The sequence below is a fragment of the Megalops cyprinoides genome, chromosome 10 (genome assembly GCF_013368585.1).
Source record: "Megalops cyprinoides isolate fMegCyp1 chromosome 10, fMegCyp1.pri, whole genome shotgun sequence".
Lineage (NCBI taxonomy): Eukaryota > Metazoa > Chordata > Actinopteri > Elopiformes > Megalopidae > Megalops > Megalops cyprinoides.
In genome coordinates, this window is record NC_050592.1 from 9,845,007 (window position 1) to 9,866,753 (window position 21,747).

Here is a 21,747-nt window from a genome sequence, read left to right on the forward strand (position 1 = left end):
TTATATTATTGTCCCAATGACTGAACGGAGTGCAGTACAATTTGCTCTAAGCACATTAACGTGTCTTGTTTAATAGAAACAGCAAGAGGCGTCATTACCTTTTCCTCGTTAAAACTGAATTACAGTTTATATTTTCTGTCTCAGACGTAGCTACGTGCGGGCGTGCGTCACACTTGCGTTTGTCGTTTGACAGACATCAGGGTAGCTATTTCCTCACGATGTGCAGTTCGAAGTTAACTACATTTCTAATCTAGCCGCTAGATAGCGTGTGTACTTATGTCCCACATAACATAAATTTAGGACGATTCGTCAACTGGACCACTCAATCACGCCCATTCCCTGTCCTGTGGGTGGAGCACAGTTTTGAATGACACATCGCCTATTGTAGGAAGTGGGTCTGAAACGCAGATTGGAAAGGAGAGTGAAATTCAATAGCGCGTCGGTTATCCTGCTGCTTAAATATCCTAGCTACACGTTTATCCTAGCTACAGGTGAGTTTACTTGCAACTGTTTAATGCATTTCCCTCTGTCTGAATTAGAAATTTGTCAGTTTTATGAGATATCGGGTTTCCTGAGTGTTGAATCAGAAACGCCAGCTACTATACACTAGCTCGCTAGCAACTGTACTTCCAAAGGTGGCTAACTTTATAGCTACCGCTTCGTAAATACAGTTGCTAGACAGCTGAATGTTTAGCTCAACCATTGCATGCACATGGATGTACCTAACCGTAACAAATTAGCTTTTTTAGCTAGTTAGCTAATGCTAGGCTGTGCCACATGTTGAGCTAACGCTGCCCACTTAGCTAGCTAGCAAAGGATATTGCACAATTACGCCCATAGCGTTTACAGTGGCTTGATAATGTTTGCTAGCTGTTTTGGATTTTATTGTGTAGCAGAAGACAGAGATCGTTGCATTAATCGTCAGTCTAGTAATGCATATATACAGACGTCTATCTGTCCACCTGTCTACAGTGAAATGTCTTATTTATAATTGGCTAGAGAGCAGTAGGTATGTTGTATAGTGATGGCTTTGTTAACTTACGGTCCATTCGAAATATGTCCACTACAGACTTACAACAGTGCACTACATGATAGTCCAGCCCTTAAAATGGGAGTATTTTTGCCATTTGCTGCTGTAGAAGTAGTTATGATAGTGATATTGTGGTGAAGTATTTTGTAAATAATATTTTTTCTTCGCATAAATTGAATGGATTGCAATTTAAGAACCAGAGTACCTGGGGAAATGTGACAGTGACGTGTTACAGTGTCAGAGCATGGAACTGTGCACCTGCACATTGAAAGATGGATGTAAGACTGATATAAGTCATGGTCTGCTTCATAGCTAATATTGCACCATAAATGTCAGTCAGTGGGAAAAATACTTCTGAAACTGTCAGTGCATTTTATTAATGCATGCATACACTGCAAGATGCATTTATGCGTTTAACACCAAGTCATGCTGCATGTGTCTGACAACAGAGAAATGTCTCCAGATGAACTTGTCTATCTGGGAATTCTTGCTGCCGCCATACCTGTGGGATTCCTGTTTCGATACCTGAGTGAGTGTCCAATGCAGAAGGGGAAACTAACCTTTATTGAACTGTCACAGAGGTTCTTAAATGTACTGTGCTTTTTTATTGCATGGAAATCACTGGGTTTCCTGATGTTACGATTTTCAGAGTCAAGCTAAAATAAAAAAAGATAGGGTCTTGGATTGTCAGCTTGGACTATGTTGGATTGACCTGCATTTTTTTTATTTATGAAAGTGGTTTGTCTGCGTGCTGAAACTATAGCCCTGTTCATTTTGCCTCTGTTGGTTTAAGTTGTGAACGTGTTTTCAACAGGTCCCCCAGTAAAGCAAGGGGCAGCTTTGCTCCTGGGTTTATCCATCACCATAGCAACCTGCAGGATTCATACTCTGCACTCACTGCTCACTGTGCTAGGAACATGGGCCATCATAAAGTTCAGCTGGAGGTGAGAGTAATGGTCTGTACAGACCTGATGTAAAATCCTAACTCCAACACATACATTGCTCTGTCCTTCCGCTGACGTCAGGGAAGAGCAGTGTAGGCATTATGTTAAATATATTTGTTAAAAGTACATGTTAAACAGATGCAGTGCTGAATGTAAACTTTTCTCTTTAATACAGAATAGTTTGAGTTGTGAGCTGTGTATGTATTTCTTTGAGGATCAAGTGTCAGTTCCTTAATGTGGAAATTTTCAGCTGACACCCTATTAATTATTCATAAAGTACAGTTGTGTTAAGCATTGTACCCAATTCCATCTTCTCTCCTAGGAGTGCTCCACCTCTCTCTCTGGGATGGACCTTTCTCTACCTGTTGTTTTTCCGGCTGTCTACTTCGTTTGGCTTGCCTCCCCCAACACCATTTGCTAATGCAATCCAGCTGCTGCTCACACTGAAGGTACTTTTTGCTTTGCATTACTGTCTTAAGCAGTTGTAGATTTACCTTGTTTTTTTCTGTTCTGTTGAAGTGACAGGGGACACCATGTTAAGTTAATGTATGTGTAACATGTTAGTATGTGCTCAAGTTCTCTCAGTGTTGTATGCCTTAACCAGAGCCATAGATAACTACAGTAACCTTGTTCTATTTTTAGTTCCATAACGTCACTTGAGACCACTGGCTGCCATGTTAGGAACTGCTTTTTCCTGTAACTGATTCACAGCCATTAGCTGAAATTTCACAGCTGAATGTTATGTTATCTATTAAATGTTATGGCTTCCTGCATCTGGTTGCTGTAGTGGCAGTAAACAGCGAATAGACACATTGCTTTCCCCCATGACTGGAATAAGTGGAAAGGGAAGTTTAAATTAAGTGTGGGAGGTTTAAATCGAAGGTTCTCATTGAAGAGCGAATTACTTTTCAGTATATTGTGAGGTTGGTTAATTCCTTAAGATACTATATGTTGTATAGACATAATAATGCTTTTGATTATTTCAAATTTTTTATATTGTACAGAAACAGAGAAAGGTCAGTGGCGTCCTTGCTAAGAGGCAATGTATTTATTAGATGGAAAGTTGAATGGTGCCTATTGTGGCATAACCTATAACTGGTTGTATGCCATACTTATTTATTGCTTTGTAAATTAGCATAACATTAACAAATAATAGATATGAAAAAACAACAAATCGAAAATGAAACAAACAGAAAATTAAAATCTTGTGTCCATGTAAATCAAACCATATATGCAATAATGACCAACAAAAAGTCCATTTTGAAAATGCATATTAAATGTAAAATGAAAAAGCCAACTTGGAGGCTTTGATAAAGACCTTGCAAGAAAATAGGTGGAATGTGGATCTAAAGTTCTTTTTTGTTAACGCAGATGGTCAGTTTAGCCAACGAGGTGCAGACTTTTCACCTGAGGAAAAAAGAGGATGTGAGCTCATTTTCAAAGTCATCTGTGATTGGTGGACTTTCCCAAGAGCCCTCACTCTATGATGTAATTTCATACAGCTACTGTTATATTGGAATAATGACAGGTATGTTACATTTGAATAATGAGGTATCAGATGCAAACTTCTAACACTGCATGACTAGACTTTTATTCTCATCTCAACAAAGGCTTGGTTGTCACCAGCTGTTCTTGAATGCCGTTTGTCTTTGCTTTAAAACAAAAAATACTAATGTGACAGATTGTGGAAAGAGTGTTTTGAGATATGTTGTTTTCCAGTCAAGTCTTGAACTTCTTCATTTTAGTTTAGATGGCAAATTATGATCGGAGGTTACTAGTTTTGTTTCTGGCTATGCTGAATCCTAATCGGTCAAATTTTCTTGAAAGATTAATCCCTTTATTTTAGTAGTTTATATATGGGATCAGCATCCATTGTCTGAGCTTTTAAGTCCTGTAGTATTCAACAGTAATATGTTTTGTACAATTTTAATTCCATGTCTATCTCTCCCTGTCTAGTTTAGTGTTGTAATAGCATACTCTAGCTTCCACTGAAAAGATATTATATTCCCCTCCCCCTCCCCTTTTCACTTTCCAATATTTCCCATCTTTGCCCCTTCCTGTGTCTGCTCTCAAACCCCCCCCCATCCCTTGTTTTGCCCAGGCCCATTCTTTCGTTACCAAACCTATGCTGACTGGCTCCAGCAGCCCTCCCCTGCCTCCCTCCCTGGCCGTGACCCCTGCCTCAACCGCCTAAAGTTAGTACCCCTGTATGGAGTCCTCTTCCTGGCAGTTAATGCTTACTTCCCCCTGGGCTACGTACGGACAGAAGAGTTCCTGGACCATAACTACTTCTTCAGGCAAGTTCTTCTTGGTGCTCTTCTTCAGGCAAAGCTATGAAATAACACAAGTTGAATTGCACAGCGACCAAAAAAGTGTTAAACAAATCAAAACTTATATTTTAGATTCTTCAAAGTAGCCAAAAATATTAATTACAAAATAAAATTACAATTTTTTGCAAAGAAATCCATACATAGGCATCAACTTCACTATTTATATTTATCTAAGAAACAAATTTCAAGCATTTAAGCGTAAGTCTAAATGCGTAAACATGTATAAAAATGTCTTTTTATGCACGTTTCCCATTTTCTCAATCAGATGTGTCCAAACATTTGCCTGGTACTGTATTCCAGTTTAATTTTAAATTGAAATGTGAAATGTGTGGAAGAGTTGTTTTGTTGTGTGGGCTTTATTTACTGAGACTTTGTGTGCTAATTGTCCATTGATGGAGCCTTACTCCGCCCCTCCTCCAGGTTGTTCTACATGACAGCAGTGTTCTTCGTGTTCCGGATGAGGTTCTATGCAGCCTGGTGTGGAGCAGAGGCAAGCTGCATCAGTGCAGGGCTGGGCTGCTACCCAGAGGGGGCTCTCTCCAAGCCAGGCGGGGGGCCCACTGTGCAGTATAGGTGAGTCTTTCTTTTTTAAATGGTATCTTAAGTTGGCAGATTTTTTTTTTGAGCTTCTGTGGGCATTAGGTGTTTTTATCCAGCCGATTCTTTTATACTTCACAAACACTAATAAGGTATCATATTGTCCATCTACTGTAAGTTACCGCTGAAAAGGGCACCCTTTATGCATTACTTTTAAGCTGAATATTCCATTAAGCTCTCTTTCACCCTGAAACTGGAATTTAAATTCTAAAGTCCTGAATTTCAAATCAGGCTTCTATGGCCTGACATATTTCAAATATGTTACATATGATGACAACACCAGATGAGAACCAACTTAATAAATAAGTTTTAGGAAGTTAACTGGTGTTTTCTTTTTCCTTCTCTCCAGCCCTGATCCCGATACCCCAGTTTTGTATGACTTCAAAACCATCCAAAACATTGACTGCTACAATACTGACTTCTGTGTCAAAGTGAGACATGGAATGAGGTACTGGAACATGACTGTGCAGTGGTGGTTACATCATTATATCTACCCCAATGCACCTTTCAAAGGATACACACTCAGGTAAGGCCTTAAAGCTACTAATGCTATGATGACCCAACAGGGAAAGCAGTTGTTGGTTTTTTAGGTACTTGGATGTTTGTCTTTTCAGTATGTTTTACTGTGTTTTGTCCAGTTATGTAGAGCTTATTAAGATATGGTGCCAAATGCTGTAATTATATGCTGCATAGAATTGAACTTGAGGGCACCTGTCTGTCAGAGCAGTGAACAACGCCCAGAAAACCCAGACCTTACTGTCCTCTAATCTTTAAGAAAACTGATTTGCAGTATTTCACTTAATTGCTCAATTCTTAATAGTAAAGGAAAGTACACTTGTGTTTAATTGTGATTTTTCTCTTTCTCTTGCTCAGAGCTGCTTGGACCATGTTTATCAGTGCCTACTGGCATGGGCTCCATGCTGGCTACTACCTCTCCTTCCTCACTATCCCCATCTGCATTGCGGCAGAGTCTGCCCTGGAGGGTACTGTCAGGGCCAAACTGGGACCCAGTGGTCAAAACATCTTCGACTGGGTCCACTGGTTCCTCAAGATGAGAGCCTATGACTACATGTGCATGGGTTTTGTTTTGTTGAGCTTCGGAGATACCGTCAACTACTGGATCTCTATATATTTCTGCATTCATGTCATCGCAGTGGGGTGTATTGTGTTGGGTAGGTTGTTGAAGGGAAAGGGTGAGAAGAGGGAGAGGAAGAGTGAAAGAGAGAAAAACACTGAGAAGGAAGAAGAGAAACCAGTTGAGAATGTTAGAGAAAAGAATGAGTGAAAAAATAATTTAGATTTATGGGGAAGGGATGGATCATCTCGACTAAACTACAGCTTCCAGCAAGTACTGTCACAGATCTGAAATGGCACAGACTGGAGAGAGTGATGTTTATATTGTAATTATTACGGAATGTTTTTATTATGGAGATATCAAGTTACGAACCACATAGGATGTGTGTATATATATATACAGTAGATGAGGGTCAAACCACATTCACATATATGTCCTGAAGGACACCCATTACAAAGGATGTGAGATGTCTTATGAATGTAATTTTTATTGTGTGAATGAAATCTTTGGCTGGGAGAAACTACAAATTTTAGATGTCATCATGAATGTGAATGGCACAGAAATTTATGTTGATTACTGTAGAATATGTACAGTGTGCACATCTGTGTGCTTGTATTTGTGTACCTCTGAAACATTTTCACAGAAAATTTTGTCATACATTATGTCCGTTAATTTTCATCATAGTTTTATCAAAGAGAAAATTAGGAAACAGGTAGCAGCAGGGAACAATCTAACTATTCTTTTCACATAATGTTTTTATTAGGAAAATGGATGCTGAATCTGATTGAACTGAATTAAGTATTTGAAGATCTCACAACCACAATTTTTAACTACACATTCCAATGTCTTGTTATCTGAGACATTTTCAGTGAATATTTTAATTTGAACAAACTAATTCAAAGGAACCAGTGCAGGTCAAAATTAAGATGGCAGAATTCTGTCCATTTCACTATAGTCAGTCCACATCATTTTCAGGTGAAGGTCATGACCATGCACAGGGATATGCCTCACTGTGTCTTGAAAAGGACCTTTCATTCCACATTAAATTCAGGGAATTTCAGAATGCATCTCAATTCATAACTCACAGTAGTAAAAAAAGTACAGTTTCTACACAGCAATAACAATAAACTTGTGAATCGGCAGCCTGTCTAGCCTAGCTAGGTCCCTCTTAGCACGCTCCATGTAGAATGGCATCCAGGAGAAAGTTTAGAGGATAAACATTGTGGAAGGTGTCAAAGAGCTGCTTTTTTATGGCTGTAGAATTGAAATGGAAATGTATTTTATTTTGAAAATGTTACCAGATATGTTTGAGACCGGTTTTCCCCGAGGTATTTTTAATACTTCCTTTCTCAACCCACACCTTTCTGGAGGGTTTGTGACTGCCTTTATTTTATTTTTAGTTTGAGTCTGTATGGTAAACAGCTTGTAAATGCGCATTCTCATTGCATCGAATCTCCTATACTTCAGAGGGGAGAGCATTGGAGCTTCATTTACAATTGATTTAGTTTATCTTTAATAGTTTAATTTATCTTTAATAATATAGAAAGGGGGAATTTTTTAAATTGTATCCCTACAGATCTGTCCGTATACAGTATCAGTGTTTCCTCACTGCCAAACTCTGACTGCCACATACACCAGGGACCATTTGGGATTTGGACCAATGCACACAGTAAATCGGCACAGTATACCAAGTCATAATTAACAGGAGCCAAGTCCTTTGGTCGTTAAGCTATAATGGTGCGAATGACAGAAATGGGAAATGAAACAAGAATGACCACTGTTTACATGTGAAGATTTTTCCTCAGATTTAAATGCGGTTAGTGTAAAGGTCTTTCTCTGTTTCTAATGAATGTTTACAGTTTTACTGGTGTGAATTGTTTTTGCTCTTTGGCACTTAATAGGGTTGGGGGGTCCAACATAAGGTAGGACAGGGAAGTAGTTATTTAATTTAATTCAAATATTTGATTGATTGTTGCGAGCAGACTTGAAGTGCAGATTTTAATGCCGTTTTATAGCATGCATTATACTGCAGTCAAAACAACATTTTGCTGCCCTGGGAAAAAGAAATGTTTTGCACTCCAAATTTGATACCCCCAAAATCTGACAACATCACATGCTTGTGTCTTGTCATTCTCACATTTGTTGTCTGCTGCCAAAACCACTCCATTGAAATACTTACCTCTCCATTCTATATCCGCTCATTGCTGCCTCTCCCCTTGTCTGCCACATCCATGTGCCATATGATCCAGCCCATTACCTTATTTTTCTTGTCATTCTCTAATGAATTTGTGTTCATGTTTCTAAATAACTACATCTCATTGTGGCCATAAAGATTGTAATTTCCCTGCCTTGTTATAATTGTGCAGTGTTAGGAACAAAATACATCTTGGCTTATTTCATATAAAGTTTCATGTGTGTCATCATTTATCAGCATGACTCTTGTGATATGCTGCAATTATTATATTTATCTGTTGTGGATGTGGAAATCATTTTGTGACAATTATTTTCTATCAGCTTCAGTTAAGCTAAATTGTACAGTAAATGAATGGGGCTAGTGCATTAACCTTTATGTTTTCATGTAATAAATACCAGGAGTTGAACGAAACTGCAAGAGTTTCTACACATAGAAATGATTAACCTATTCCTCCCCTCACTAATTACACACACACTCACCACTCAGCGACTTGGTTTTCAATCTCTTTAATCCTCTCTTACAAAATTGTCTCCTTACTGACTGTCTCACACATGCTTTTATACAAAGCTCAGTCATAAACATCCTTGCACTCAGATAAATGCATGCTAGGAAGCAACCATGGTAAAATGTCCCTCTACTATTAAAGAAGACCTGCTATGACATTTTAAATTAGTTAGGAAATATTCATTGAAGCTAGTGTAATTATTGTAGTTACACGTTAATGATTAGTTAGCAGATGATAAAGAAATGTTAAATGGTAGAACCTTATGTTAAAAGTGTTTTAACTATTATTAATTATAGTAATTTGAAGGAACAATAATGTGAAGTCATGACAAACAGCCTTGGAAAATGCCATCGTGGGGTTTGAATGGGTTAAATGGTACAAGGAAGTTTCCGCAAGGAATAAATGGTCATTTGCATTGGAAACAAAGTTCAGATGAATGCTTCCTTGACAGAGAGTGTTTTCTGTTGAATGACCAGCTTCACCAGACTGAGCCTTGTTTTAACATTGAACTCTCTGGAAACAACGTTGACAGAAGGCTTATCGATCTCCTTGTGAAGCTATTTTTTGACACTTCTCATTTTAATTCTCATCATGGACTGGAGTGGATCACAGAGGCAAAGCTCAACTATGGGAGGTAATGCCAACAGCACAGCACTAGGTGTGGACTGTTTTTTCTGTGCAACCAAACAGGTGTACAATTGCACCCAGTAATTATATCCTCACATACTCCTTTCTCTGTATTTGTTCAAGTGTAATGGTTTCATGGAAATGGTTAGTATTATGTTATATGTGAAGGTACATGGTATAACTAAGAAAAGACCATTGCTTTTACTAAATCATCTGCTGGAATTGAGAATGAATGATTAAACAACTTGATTGGTCCAGTTATGTGCATCGAAATATTGATACATTGAGATAATGGAGTGCATACACACACATCTGAGTTACCTTTGTGAAAATTTTATTTTCTTTATTACTCAGCCAGTGACATATATCTCTCCCACTCCTTTGTTGTCTCTGCCTGTCATAAGGCCACAGTTACCATAGCTCACAGCAATCACTGAGGCTGAGGAATAGGCAATCCACTGTTGCTGACCAGAGCTCACCTCAGTTTAACTGGAACCCCAGTCCCACGGAAGAAAGTGATGAAGGGTCTTCAGACACACCCCGAAACCTTAGAGAGCTGCCTATGCCCATGGGACTCAAAAAAGCCATAAGGTAATACATTATTCTCAAAGAAGGGCATGTTATTCTCAATGCCTAAGGGAACTTATTCAGTTAGAGGTTCTAGAATGGCAACAACGCAATCCTCAGAGTGGTTGTCATCATTTCAATCTACTCTGTAAGCAGGCTGCAGTAACGTACCAAAAGCAAAGTCAAAATTGATGCGCTCTGAGTATTTAAAAGCAAAAATCTGATGTTTTCCAATTAATATTAATTATTTCTCCCTAATTCCCTTGTTTTGAGCTTACACCTGTATTTATAGCTGTGTATGTCTGCCACCGGTTGTATCTACATTGTCTGCTCCCGTTTGTCTATGTACCATGTTCCCTAATTCCTCCGTGGAGACAGACAAGTCCAGCAGATGAAGGTACCAGTGGTGTCTGGCTGGCAGTCCTGGAAGATGAACAAGGCCAAAACTCTGAAGAGGTTTGGGGAAGAAGCAGGAGGTGCCCTGGCCTACATTGCACTGTGGCGGCGAGCTCTGCACAAGATAGGGGGTAAGAAAGCTGCCTGTCTGTGAGTTAGCCCTGAACATCTCTTCTGTGTTCTGAGTTATGTTGTCAGCAAGCTCTTACTCTTGAGTATAAAAACTCATGTGGTTTTGCAATTATTACAATCAATAGAACTGGCAACATTATAGAGGTTGAAAATAAGGTTTTCCAGAAATGTAATTAATGTTGTTTCTCACTAACCTTCCTGTGAGAAAGTGGTGCTCATGCATATTTTGCATGCTGTCAAGGATTGGTTGTTTATCTGGGTTGTAAGACAGTTCTGTGTTCTTCTCTCTGCACAGGACACTTTGGTGGCGGTGTCCAATCCTACTTCCTGTTTCTACGTTTCCTGGTCGTGCTCAACTTCCTGTCGTTCCTGTTGATTGCAGGTTTTGTCCTTATCCCCAACATTGTATTTCAGTCCCGTGGTTCTAATGGCAATATTGCAGTCAACAACAGTGATGGTAAGAATCAGTTGTAGGTAATGTATGTAATTTAATTTGTCAGTCGGATTGTTTGACGGCAAGTCTTTTGCAGGCAAATCAAGAAGAGTCGTCAAAGGTAAAATTGAAAGCTTTAATATATCCAAGGTGAGAAGATTGCTTTGAAGATTCCTCAGCCAGAGCAGCTCAGAGCAATCTGCAAGGCCTGTAGCGTAGGATGAGAGCAGTCACCCCACCCGGCCTCGAACCTGGGTCTACAGGGTACCAACCGTGTGACTTTGTCCTCGACACCACAGAGCCAGGCTCGTTGGTATGGCACTCAGAGCGCATACTCAACCGTAGTGATGGCACTCCGTCACACTGCCCTCCCCTTCGGGAAGCACGCCCATGCGCTTCACGCACCATGGCGTCCCTCACGTATTCCTCTGCCATACTTCTCCCATCCCAGGGTGCCCCACTCAAGTGTGACGGAGTGCCATCACTACGGTTGAGTATGCGCTCTGAGTGCCATACCAACAAGCCTAGCTCTTTGGCATTGTGGTCAAAGTTGCATGTTTGGTACCCTGTAGACCCGGGTTTGAGGCTGGGTGGGGTGATGGCTCTTACCTTTCGCTACACCAACCAAGGTGCAAAGTCAAAGCAAACAGGTGATAAGGACAATGAGTGTAAACACTGTGTTATACTTAAGACATTATCCTCTGCATTTGTGACCTACAGGTCATACTAGAAGATCAATCTACAAGTGAACAGTTTTATAAAAATGCACAGAAACTAATATTCAATACATAATTGCTGACTACTGAAATTTTCACAGCTCCAGCACCCTTACAGTAGTCACAGAAGTAGGCACTGGTGACGAGGAAAATCTTATTACATGTATTTCGGCAATCACGCGAGGTCTCAGACTCATCGTGATATTCTTCAGAAGGGGGCTGACCCCATACACAACCTGTTGGCCAGATTTGGTCTTCGTTAGGGTAAACTTTACAGACCTCAAGCAACTGTATCCTAGTGACACTCGTACCACAGGGAGTAACATTTCACATGTTGAGTTCAGGAGATAAAAAGTGATTGATTTGAACAAGGGCATAAAACATGATTTTGTTCTTTGAATGATGTCAGATGTACAGTACTTTAGAGCTGGTGTGTTGTTGTTTTCAATCAAAGGCCAGCAGAGAAAAAATACACATATAGTGTATATACAGTGTTACATGTAGCGTGTGAGTCAAGTGCAGTATTATTACGTTTAACTATTTATATATACATTTATACTATATACAGTAGCTTGTAGAGATGGATTTAGATGTATGTTGATATGGCTATAGACTTTATGATCTTTATTCTTGTTGCTTTCTTCTATTTTGTTCTCTCTTAGTTCCATCTGAATGTACAGTCTATGCCCCAAACCCTCAAGGCTTGGTTAACTTCTACAGCTATTTCATTGATTTACTTACTGGAACGGTGAGAAGCTTAATTCAACGTCTAGTGTGACATCCGTAATTCCTTGCTGCATTAAAACCATTTCTCTTATCAGTATTAGTCTCTTCTATTGTTCCTGCTGTACCCTTAAATATAGTTGTACAGTATTCATATGCTCTCATGTTAGATCAGTCATGGAAACAGAATTAAATCCTCTCATTTTTGTGCTTTTTCAGGGGTTTATGGAGTACTCGTACCTCTTCTATGGTTATTATAACAATACAGTGGAGGTGAGAGATGACTTCTCCTACAACATTCCCATTGCATATATTCTTACAGCGGCCTTCTACTTCATCTTCTGCCTGATCTGCATTATCATTCGGTGAGTCTTAGCACAAAGTCATTCCATCAGACTTCCATCCATCCATGAACTCTGGATGGCCCCTTCAGGCCATCACCTTGACTGCAGTCAGCGAGGTCTTTTTCCCCTAGTCTTTGGAGCTGTCCATCTCTGATACAGAGTTCTGTTTCAAGCTGTTTGTTTACTGATTGTTCCGCAGTGACCACACGCACATCATCACATCATTTTTTTTACTGCTCCCATACTTGAGTGCTGTATTTTTGTTAATATTGCTTTGCTTTGCTAAGACACCAAAAACTGTGCTGTTTAAGGGAAACATATAAAATATTAGACGTAGAATATACTTGTCAAAATGTGCATATTTAATCTTGTTCAATCTTTAAGTGGTTGATTTACCCTGTAAATCACATCTGTGTTCGCTGTGGACACTGTTCATTGAAAATGATTTCATTCAGAATTATAACTCTATTTTTATCCAGAGATTTTCATTATTAAACTCTAAAATTTAGAGATTAAAATCCATTAGTATGTCTTTAAGCCGTACTGGATAGCACACTTTTTGGTTTCAAAGATAAAATTCAAAGGGCTTAACCCAAGTTAGAATGAGGTATCATTGCAATGTTGTTTTCAGCAAGCTATAATGAATATTTTTCAATCTGGACATTTTTGTGTAAGATCACACAACAGAAATGCTTTGCTCATTCAGGTGACAGAATTGGGAATTGAACAGTGTTGAGATAGAACGTACTGTATATATGTCACAATGCACTTGTATGAAAATCTTGTCTTTTGCCCATAAACCTTTTTTTCACATTCTGCCAAAGACTTCCACATTGCCATATTGCTCCATCTAAGCAGTCACTTGTCTGCAATCTTGTCATTTGCTACAGGATGGGCGGTGTGATTCGCGTCACTGTGAAAACGGGAGGAAGGGCAGTGGGCGGGTACAGCATGCTGGTTTTCACGAGCTGGGATTACGGTCTCCAAGGCGAGCGAGGGACCAGACTGAAGCAGAACAACATTCGCTATCAGCTGCAGGTCTGTGCAGTTACTCATGCTTGTGTCTGCACACATCAGTGCTCTGTATTTAATCTGTGATGTCGTCTTTTTCCACCGTGTCCCTTTTCATATTTACATTACATTACATTGCATTCATTTAGCAGACGCTCTTAACCAGAGTGACTTCCTGCACAATAGAACATAAGTGTATCTATTCAAGTTGAATGAGCAACAGGACTCCCAGACCAGTGAGTGTGAGCATAACACTATTCAAGCCCTAACTTGTGCAACCTGACTAGACAATGGAAGCCAAGTATACTACAATACATCAGTTGCTAGATCACAGAACCCAAAACACAACACAATACTACACGCAAAATAAACAGAAAGTACTACAAGTAGCAGGTATTAGGGGGCAGGGGCTCTTTATAACTTCATGCCCCCGGAATATGCTGTGTGTATATCTGTTTCTTGTCTGGGGCGCATTACTCTACTGCACTGATGCTCTGGGCCTCTGCCACAGGTGGATCTGGAGGAGGAGTGTCTCAAACTGCAGGCTGCGTCTCTGACCCTGGCTCAGACCATAGGCCTGTACTCTCTCCGAGTTCTTCTCAACGTCATTGTCCTTGGACTCATCGGAGGGGCTTTCTACTGCATCTTCCTGGCCACTGAGTTTAGCCAGGTTAGTTGGAACTATATCCTGTGAAATAAAAAAATATGAATTCATTTTTGGATGGCTAGTCCAGAAAGTTATATCTATCTTAGCAGGCTCCTGCTCTGTACCTGCAGTGTGCTGCACAGGGTTGAACTGATTTCAGGGCTTACAACAGGCATTTCTAATATAAGTGGAGTAGAAAGAATAGACTACTGAACAGAGGTTAGATGTAAACTTGTGATAAAAGTGAGAAAAGGAGAGCAGTCCTTTCTTTTTCCAGAGGAGACTTAGTTTACTGATCAAAATGATCCCAAGATCAAAATCTTGTGAAACACACAATTTTGCACTGTTTCAACAAAAGCTCTTTGAGACTTTGCTGAACTAGGATACAGCTTTGTTGTATGTTTTGAAACTTGACATTACATATATATGTATGTTTTATTTTAATTTTCATTTATTCAGTATGAGAAATACTGCTATCAGTAGCTGACACACTAAAGTTCAGGGCTCTCACAGGTGTGTAGGACCGTTAAGCTACAGTTGCTTTCCACTGATACTGCATTTACCACCTCAAAGTGGCACAGTTTGAAAGCATTCTTATCAGATATTAGGATGAACAAACAAAGTCAGGGCCAAGTTCACAAGAAACACTCCAGGCAACAAACAGGTGATGTGAGTGTTTCTGCCAGTTGAAAACATTTATATCAGATTAAAAATATAAACCCATGGCTGTAGGTTTGGTTGCCCTCTAAGAGAGGATCAGACAGTTATAATCCGTGTTTTCAGTGTGCTGTAATTTAATTCCACTTAGACCAAACTCATGCAGAGCCAGTCAGAGACGGACTTCCTGAGTCTGGCGGTGCAATACCTGCCTTCCATCGTCATCACAGTGTCCAACTTCCTGGTGCCTTTCCTGTGTGATCAGATAGCCCTGCTGGAGAGACACTCCCCAAGCACCACCGTCATCCTGGCACTGCTCCGGTGAGAGGGAAAAGATCTGAAAGAGAGGAGAGAGGGATGTGTGAGAGGAGACGAGAAAGTGATGAGAGGGAGACAAAAGAAGTATAGGCGAGAGGGTGGCAGTGTAGCATAGTGGTAGGGAGGAGGACTTGTAACCAAAAGGTTGCTGGTTTGATTCCCTGCTGGGTCACTGCTGTTGTACCCTTGGGCAAGGTATTTCACCCAGAATTGCCTCAGTAAATATCCAGCTGCATAAATGGGTAACATAAAAAATAAGAGTGTCTGCTAAATGCTAATTGAGAAATGTAAAGAAAAGGACCTAGGGAAGCTAGGAAGGGTAGACGGTATTGGGAGGGATGGGAGAGGACATAAACAGAATGAAGAGGAAGTATAAGGAGAGGAATGAGAAAGGAGAGAGGGATGTGAAAGAGGAATGGGATGGAAGAACATGATTGCAGAAGGTGGGAGCAGCTGAAATGTAGAAGGAGGTGATTTTCTTGAGGACACATAATAAAATTTGATGCCCTTAGCTTGTAACTCATCATTTGATAATTATTTATCTGAAGGTGTGAGCTTGTAAGATTTTATGTTGAGATATGAAGGATGAAGTTATACATGGGGTTGGAAAACGGAAGGGTTTTTGGAACTTTTGTTGAAGTTACAGCATGAGGGACACTGTGCAAACTTGTACACTGTGATTATGAAACTATGTAGATTCAGAGCGGGTGAGGGGTGCAGCCGTAAAATCTTTTTGGTGTTTAACATATCAGATAAATCACCCTTTGCATGCGATGTGCTTCACAAACACTGGTGTTTCTCAGGGCGGTGTTTCTGCGTATGGTCAGTCTGGGTGTGCTCATTTTCACACTGTGGAGCCAGATCACTTGCAAAGGAGTGACTGACAGCCCAGATTGCAAGCTTTGCAGCTACAACTACGAGCAGTATCAGGTACTGAATCTCAACCAGAATCTCGTGTGATTGTGGTCAATCTCTCTGCCTGCCTCATGCTCTCTCTATGCATATCAGGCTTTCAATCAGAGATATAGAGAGTTGCACTGCAAAAGAAGGTATTTTTCCATTGCAAACGTACATACACAAGTGGAGGAGAACTCTTGTCAAAATCTATTATTTGATGTGTGTTATTTTTTTAATGAGTTACTTACATGGTTCTGACAGAATTAACTGTACAACCAAAGATCACCCGGACCTCTGATGTTGCCTGATGGATTCTAATTATGTTCTGATTAATTGCATTTTGCCTTTGTATAGTCTCCAATTAATACAAGCTTTTAATTTGTTGTAGACACAACTCCTGATATCATTTCCAATGCAGTGTATCAAGTACATAATGAATCATTTAGAAGCCTGGTGTTACATTTCTCAATGTTCCTAATGAATGCCTAAGATGGCAAACAGGGTGGTTCTGTAATTCTGTAACATCAGATTTCTGATGGCGACATTTTCCTGTGTCAAACAATGACACACCAGATCATATCAAATAAAGTCACCTTGTACTATCGCTGCATACCTAACATAATACGGCCTCTACAGAGGCCCACTAGTCTCATGTCTCTCAATGTCTCTCACACAGTGCTGGGAAACCAGCGTGGGACAGGAGATGTACAAGCTGGCAATGTTTGACTTCATCACTGTCATCGCTGTTATGATTCTGGTGGAGTTTCCCCGCAGGTTGGTTACTTTTCATGGCTAAGTGTGTGTGTGTGTGTGTGTTTTTCTTAGTTTAGTGTAACTGATTTGGTAAAGTGACATTTATACCTATCATTGAAAGCTTTTTACTGTAGGCATGAAGTCTCCTACATATTCCAGGGTTTGTAATAATCTCTTTACTGCACTTCTCCACAGAATGGTGGTAGATCACTGCTCTTGCAGGCTGGCGAAGTTTGTGGGTCGACAGGAATTTGTGGTCCCTCAGAATGTCCTGGGTCTGGTCTATGGACAGACAGTGGTGTGGACCGGAGCTCTGTTCTGTCCTCTACTGCCTCTCATCAACACCATCAAGTTTATCATCATCTTTTACTGCAAAAAGGTTAGGCTCGGTCTGACGTACTCTGGTGCACTGCTGTTGTCTGTTCAAGGTCCTGTCCATCACCGTTCTTCCCCTACGGTGTCCTGATTATCATTTGTGATGCTCCACCAAAAAGTTCAAAATTCCTAAAATACATTGGAGTGGTGTTCACGAAAGCTATTCAGAGTCTTCAGTTTCTTGTCCTCATTTTGAGTGTCAAGGATGGGTTATCTGTGGTTGATTGAACATTCGTCCTGTTGAGCGCGGTAGGGAACTAAATTTACGACGGTAACTGTGAACACACCAGCAGACTTTCACTTCCTGTGGAAGCCACTGTGCCATGGGCCCCCCTCCATTCCCTCTCTACCTCTTGACTTTCAGCTTACACTGTTTTACAACTGCCGTCCCGCGAACCGGACCTTTCGATCCACCAGCTCCAACTTCTTCTTCCTCCTGGTGCTTCTCTTTGGCTGGATCCTGGCCTCTGCAACTCTAATATACAGTGTTGCTCAGTGAGTAACTGCTCCTATATCCTATTGCTTTAGCCCTGCTTGTAAGGTGCTGCTATTGGGATGTACCTTTAAATCAGCATCTCCCATCAGCCCCTTGCGTAAGTCAGATGAATCATTCTGCAGCTCCAGTAAATGCAATTTTGTGATTTCTTTTATTCAGCTGTCCATAGAGCTTTACATTATTTTACGTTCAGGTAATTTTAGCAGACGTTCTTATCCGGAGCAATTTACATAGATTTTTTCCCATTTATACAACTGGATATTTACTATGGCGATTGTGGGATAAGTACCCTACCCAATGGTACAACAACAGTGCTTCAGAAGGGATTTGAACCAGCAACCTTTCAGTTACAAGCCCTGCTCCTTATATGCCACACTGCTGCCCATAGTCTAGTTTCTTTGGTCTAGAGAGAAAGAATTAATCATGGGCCATTGCACAAACATCAAATACCACAGCAGCACTTATTATATCTTTAGATTTTTAGGGTATTTTTTTGTATTTAGAGTACTTTACGCTATTAAGATGCATTGCAGTTGTGAATTATGTTATTGAGGGCATCTGTCCTATAAACAAATATCAATATAAAAATTGACACTAGTGTTGTAATGCTCAGGATTCATCCATCAATGAGCTGTGGCCCCTTCCGCACTTTGACAATGATGTGGAGCGTCATTCCCAACTCCTTCAACTCGCTCTCTGCCTCCACCCAAGACTTCCTGCGCTACATAGGTTCCCAGGCTTTCTCAATCCCACTCTTCATTCTGACCTGGTAAGTGACAGCAAAGTCCACTGATAAGTATTTACTGATAGCCTTAGGAGGGAAACTAAAGTGACCCAATGAGCTCTCACTTCAACACCCTTTCAAAAAGACTATACCTACTGTATACCTATGATGAACATGAAAACCCAGCCCCCGTTTATAATCATGGAATGTCATTACATATGAATGTGCTTCTGTGTTGTGTACCCTCTGGTTCTCCCTGACAGTGTGGTGCTGTGTTACGTTGCTGCTCTGGCTGCAGTCTATGGAAAAACTGTCTCTCTTCTCAGAGCTCAGCTTAAATTGGTAAGGCTTGAACAGTAGCAGAGTCGTGATGCATGGGTGTTTTAGTATGACCCTGCAAGAGATCATTGTGCCAACAATGTATTTATCTGGAATTTCCTTGCAAAATTCTGACTGTTTAATTGACATAGACCGATCAGACATGTAATTGTACCTCTCATTACCATGACTTAGAACAGAAACAGAAACATTTACCTGTTATGTTACTTTATTACATTTACTGTATGCTTTGATTTTTTTCAGTTATCAAAAGGATGAAAATTTATATATATATATATATAAATAGATGCTGATACTCATTTTTTTCTTGCTTGTGGAAACAGGAGGGACGTGATAAGCAGTTCTTGGTAAAGCAAATACAGGAACTGAGTTCAGCCAGCAGGAGGAGAGAAATGGTGGACGATCATTCTGCCTATATGGATATGGATACCTATCGAGCTGGTCCAGAATGGCAATAACAACATCTTATTTCAGAGACTAACAAAGACAGCAGGGTAGACTTTACCTACACTGACTTTACCATTTCATGTTTTCTTTAAACTATATTTGTGTACTTCACCACAATACCACAAAATGGACATCCTGTAAACTGTCCGTTTGTATGATCAGAAATTGTACATATGTAACTGTGTTGTGCCCTTATGATGTGTTCTGAGGCAATAATAAGTTATCTAAATGTTAGCTAAAGGTTAACAAGACATTTTGTAGAAATGGTACTAAAACGCACTCACTCATACTTAATATATGGCCATGAAAATCTGAACATTGTTTATTGTTTTCCAAAAGCATAGTTTCCCATTGGGTTGCTTGTATGCAGATTGTAATGCCACCATTTAATAAAGAGGTGGTACTAAAAGGTTGAAAATAGTACATTAAATATTAAATGGAGAAAGCAGAATAGTTTTTCTTACATTCTCCTTGTTTTGAGGTTTTACCCACGATCTGCATACTACAACGGTTTTAGCTCGTCTATGAATTTCTGTAAGTCTATTCTACATTTTCTAAAGGTCTGCTCAGTCTGCTTCTCAGTGGATTAGCATGGTCAGTATGTGCGTTGCACAGAGCTGGACAGGAATGTATGTTAATTCCCTTTTTTACGATCACAAGGCCAGAGAAAACCCTGACCAATATTTATTGTACTGGTTTGTGTAGAATGCTATATTGTATTTATACCTCAGACTGTACCTAGTACAAATAATGTACTTTGTTCAATCATGCAGCACATGATGTTCAGGTCCAAAGTCCAGTGCTTTAACCAGCACCAGAAATTCTAAGATTACAGGAGAATCACAGTTCAATGAGCATCAATGTTTTACACGTCTCCACAATCCCTGTCTTTGCACAAGTAATTCACCCATAGCTGAAACCTGCAAGGCATCCAGACCTCTTATTGATCAAATGGATCTTTTTATTCTGTTAGATGATAGCATTAAAGTTTACTTCAGCTGGTTTATTTTTTACTTATTCTGGTGGATTACCCATGGATTTGTGTATCCCATGAACCCCGTGCACCCACACCAGTATGTTTATGTTTCTGGCCAACAGGCTGATAACCTGTTCCATCAACCATCCAACCATTGTTTTCTTGCAGTTCAAGCTCAGCAAATGATCAACACACAGACAGAACCTGGTGATGATCAGGGAATGGTTTTTGCCACGTGTGTGTGCTCCTTTGTTGCTTTCATCGGGTTCTCTGTAACAGTGAGGTCACTGTTGTACTGGCCAACAGGCTATTCCCATTGTAAAGCTTTTGTCATTCGTGCCACCATTGGCAGTTCAGTCTCGCACATCTTGCATGTAATCATTTGAATCATTGTTCAGGATTACTTCTTGGGCCAGTACTTCCAGACATTCTGTAAGGATTTGTGATAAAATTTGTTTTCGGTTTTTGGCAGTTTTTTCTAGAAGATAAGGCCAAACAATTCAAAATCCTATAAATATTGCTAAAAAATTGAATGTCCCATACCAGCTTTGGTGAAATTATCTTCAAACATCAACTAAGACATTATCGCAGGATTAAATCAACTTGGTATATGAACATACATTCTGTGAAATTATTCTCAAAGACATTTGATGATTATTTTTATTTTTTTGGCCAGTGTTAAATGCTGGAAACTGGCAGAGCCCTTTCTAATTTATGCATTATTTCTCCCCTTCCCTACTGACCAGCCCTGCTGAGAGATTGCAGAAAACTTCATTTTAGTCATCTGTAATTTTTTACAGATTTTATGAGGCAAAAAAGACAGACTTCAGGAGGCAAAGAATTAATGAAGCTTGACTGAAGACAGTGAAACAATAAGTTGAGAAGCATTTATTTTTGTCCCAGGGCAGCATATCCCCACAATGTCCCATCTACCGTGCAATCTTTAATGTTTCTTGTACATTGATATTGTAAGCGGTGGAAGAACAATAAGGATGATCTGGACAAAGACAGCACCATACCTGTACTTGTTCCACATTTAATTATATTGCATTACACAATACCATTAAACAAATGCTCCTATCCAGAGCAACTTACACAGGTCACATTTTTTACATATTATCCATTTATACAGCTGAATATTTACTGAGCCAATTAAGCATCTTGGCCAAGGGTACAGCAGCAGTGTCCCAGCGGGGAATCGAACCAGCAGCCTTTCAGTTATGAGCCCTGTTCCTTAACACTATGCTATAATTTAAAATAAAAAAAAAAACATTTATTAATGTGATTGTGAAAACTATACATTAGGTGGTGCTCCTGCCAGCATAGATGCCGCTAGCCTGTAGACTCTTAGTTGATGCTGCTACATGCTGTGCAGACCGGTGATGGACAGCTTTCGAGCAGCAGATGAAAAGTCATATTTAAGCAGGCAATGCCGCTAAGCTTTATGTCCTGCAGAGGAAAAAAGGAATTCCATTGCCTATGCACTTGGATAGTA

The 21,747-nt window shown here is 39.9% G+C and overlaps 2 protein-coding genes across 2 annotated transcripts; both read left to right on the forward strand.

The window, feature by feature from the left end:
* Positions 1–415: 415 nt before the first annotated feature.
* Positions 416–8,315, forward strand: mboat7 (membrane bound O-acyltransferase domain containing 7). The gene is made up of 9 exons (XM_036538997.1): positions 416–491; positions 1,480–1,559; positions 1,845–1,974; positions 2,297–2,423; positions 3,346–3,502; positions 4,076–4,271; positions 4,725–4,877; positions 5,251–5,427; positions 5,775–8,315. Exons 2-9 carry the CDS (start codon positions 1,484–1,486, stop codon positions 6,184–6,186), a joined length of 1,428 nt encoding a protein of 475 aa, XP_036394890.1. The 5' UTR covers positions 416–491; positions 1,480–1,483; the 3' UTR covers positions 6,187–8,315.
* Positions 8,316–9,152: 837 nt separating this feature from the next.
* Positions 9,153–19,287, forward strand: tmc4 (transmembrane channel-like 4). The gene is made up of 16 exons (XM_036538661.1): positions 9,153–9,309; positions 9,707–9,893; positions 10,248–10,396; positions 10,693–10,854; positions 12,209–12,294; positions 12,489–12,634; positions 13,504–13,651; positions 14,136–14,294; positions 15,094–15,248; positions 16,049–16,175; positions 16,819–16,916; positions 17,091–17,274; positions 17,635–17,765; positions 18,380–18,535; positions 18,754–18,832; positions 19,153–19,287. The coding sequence occupies exons 1-16, from the start codon at positions 9,267–9,269 to the stop codon at positions 19,285–19,287; spliced, it is 2,145 nt and encodes a 714-aa protein (XP_036394554.1). The 5' UTR covers positions 9,153–9,266.
* Positions 19,288–21,747: the final 2,460 nt, after the last annotated feature.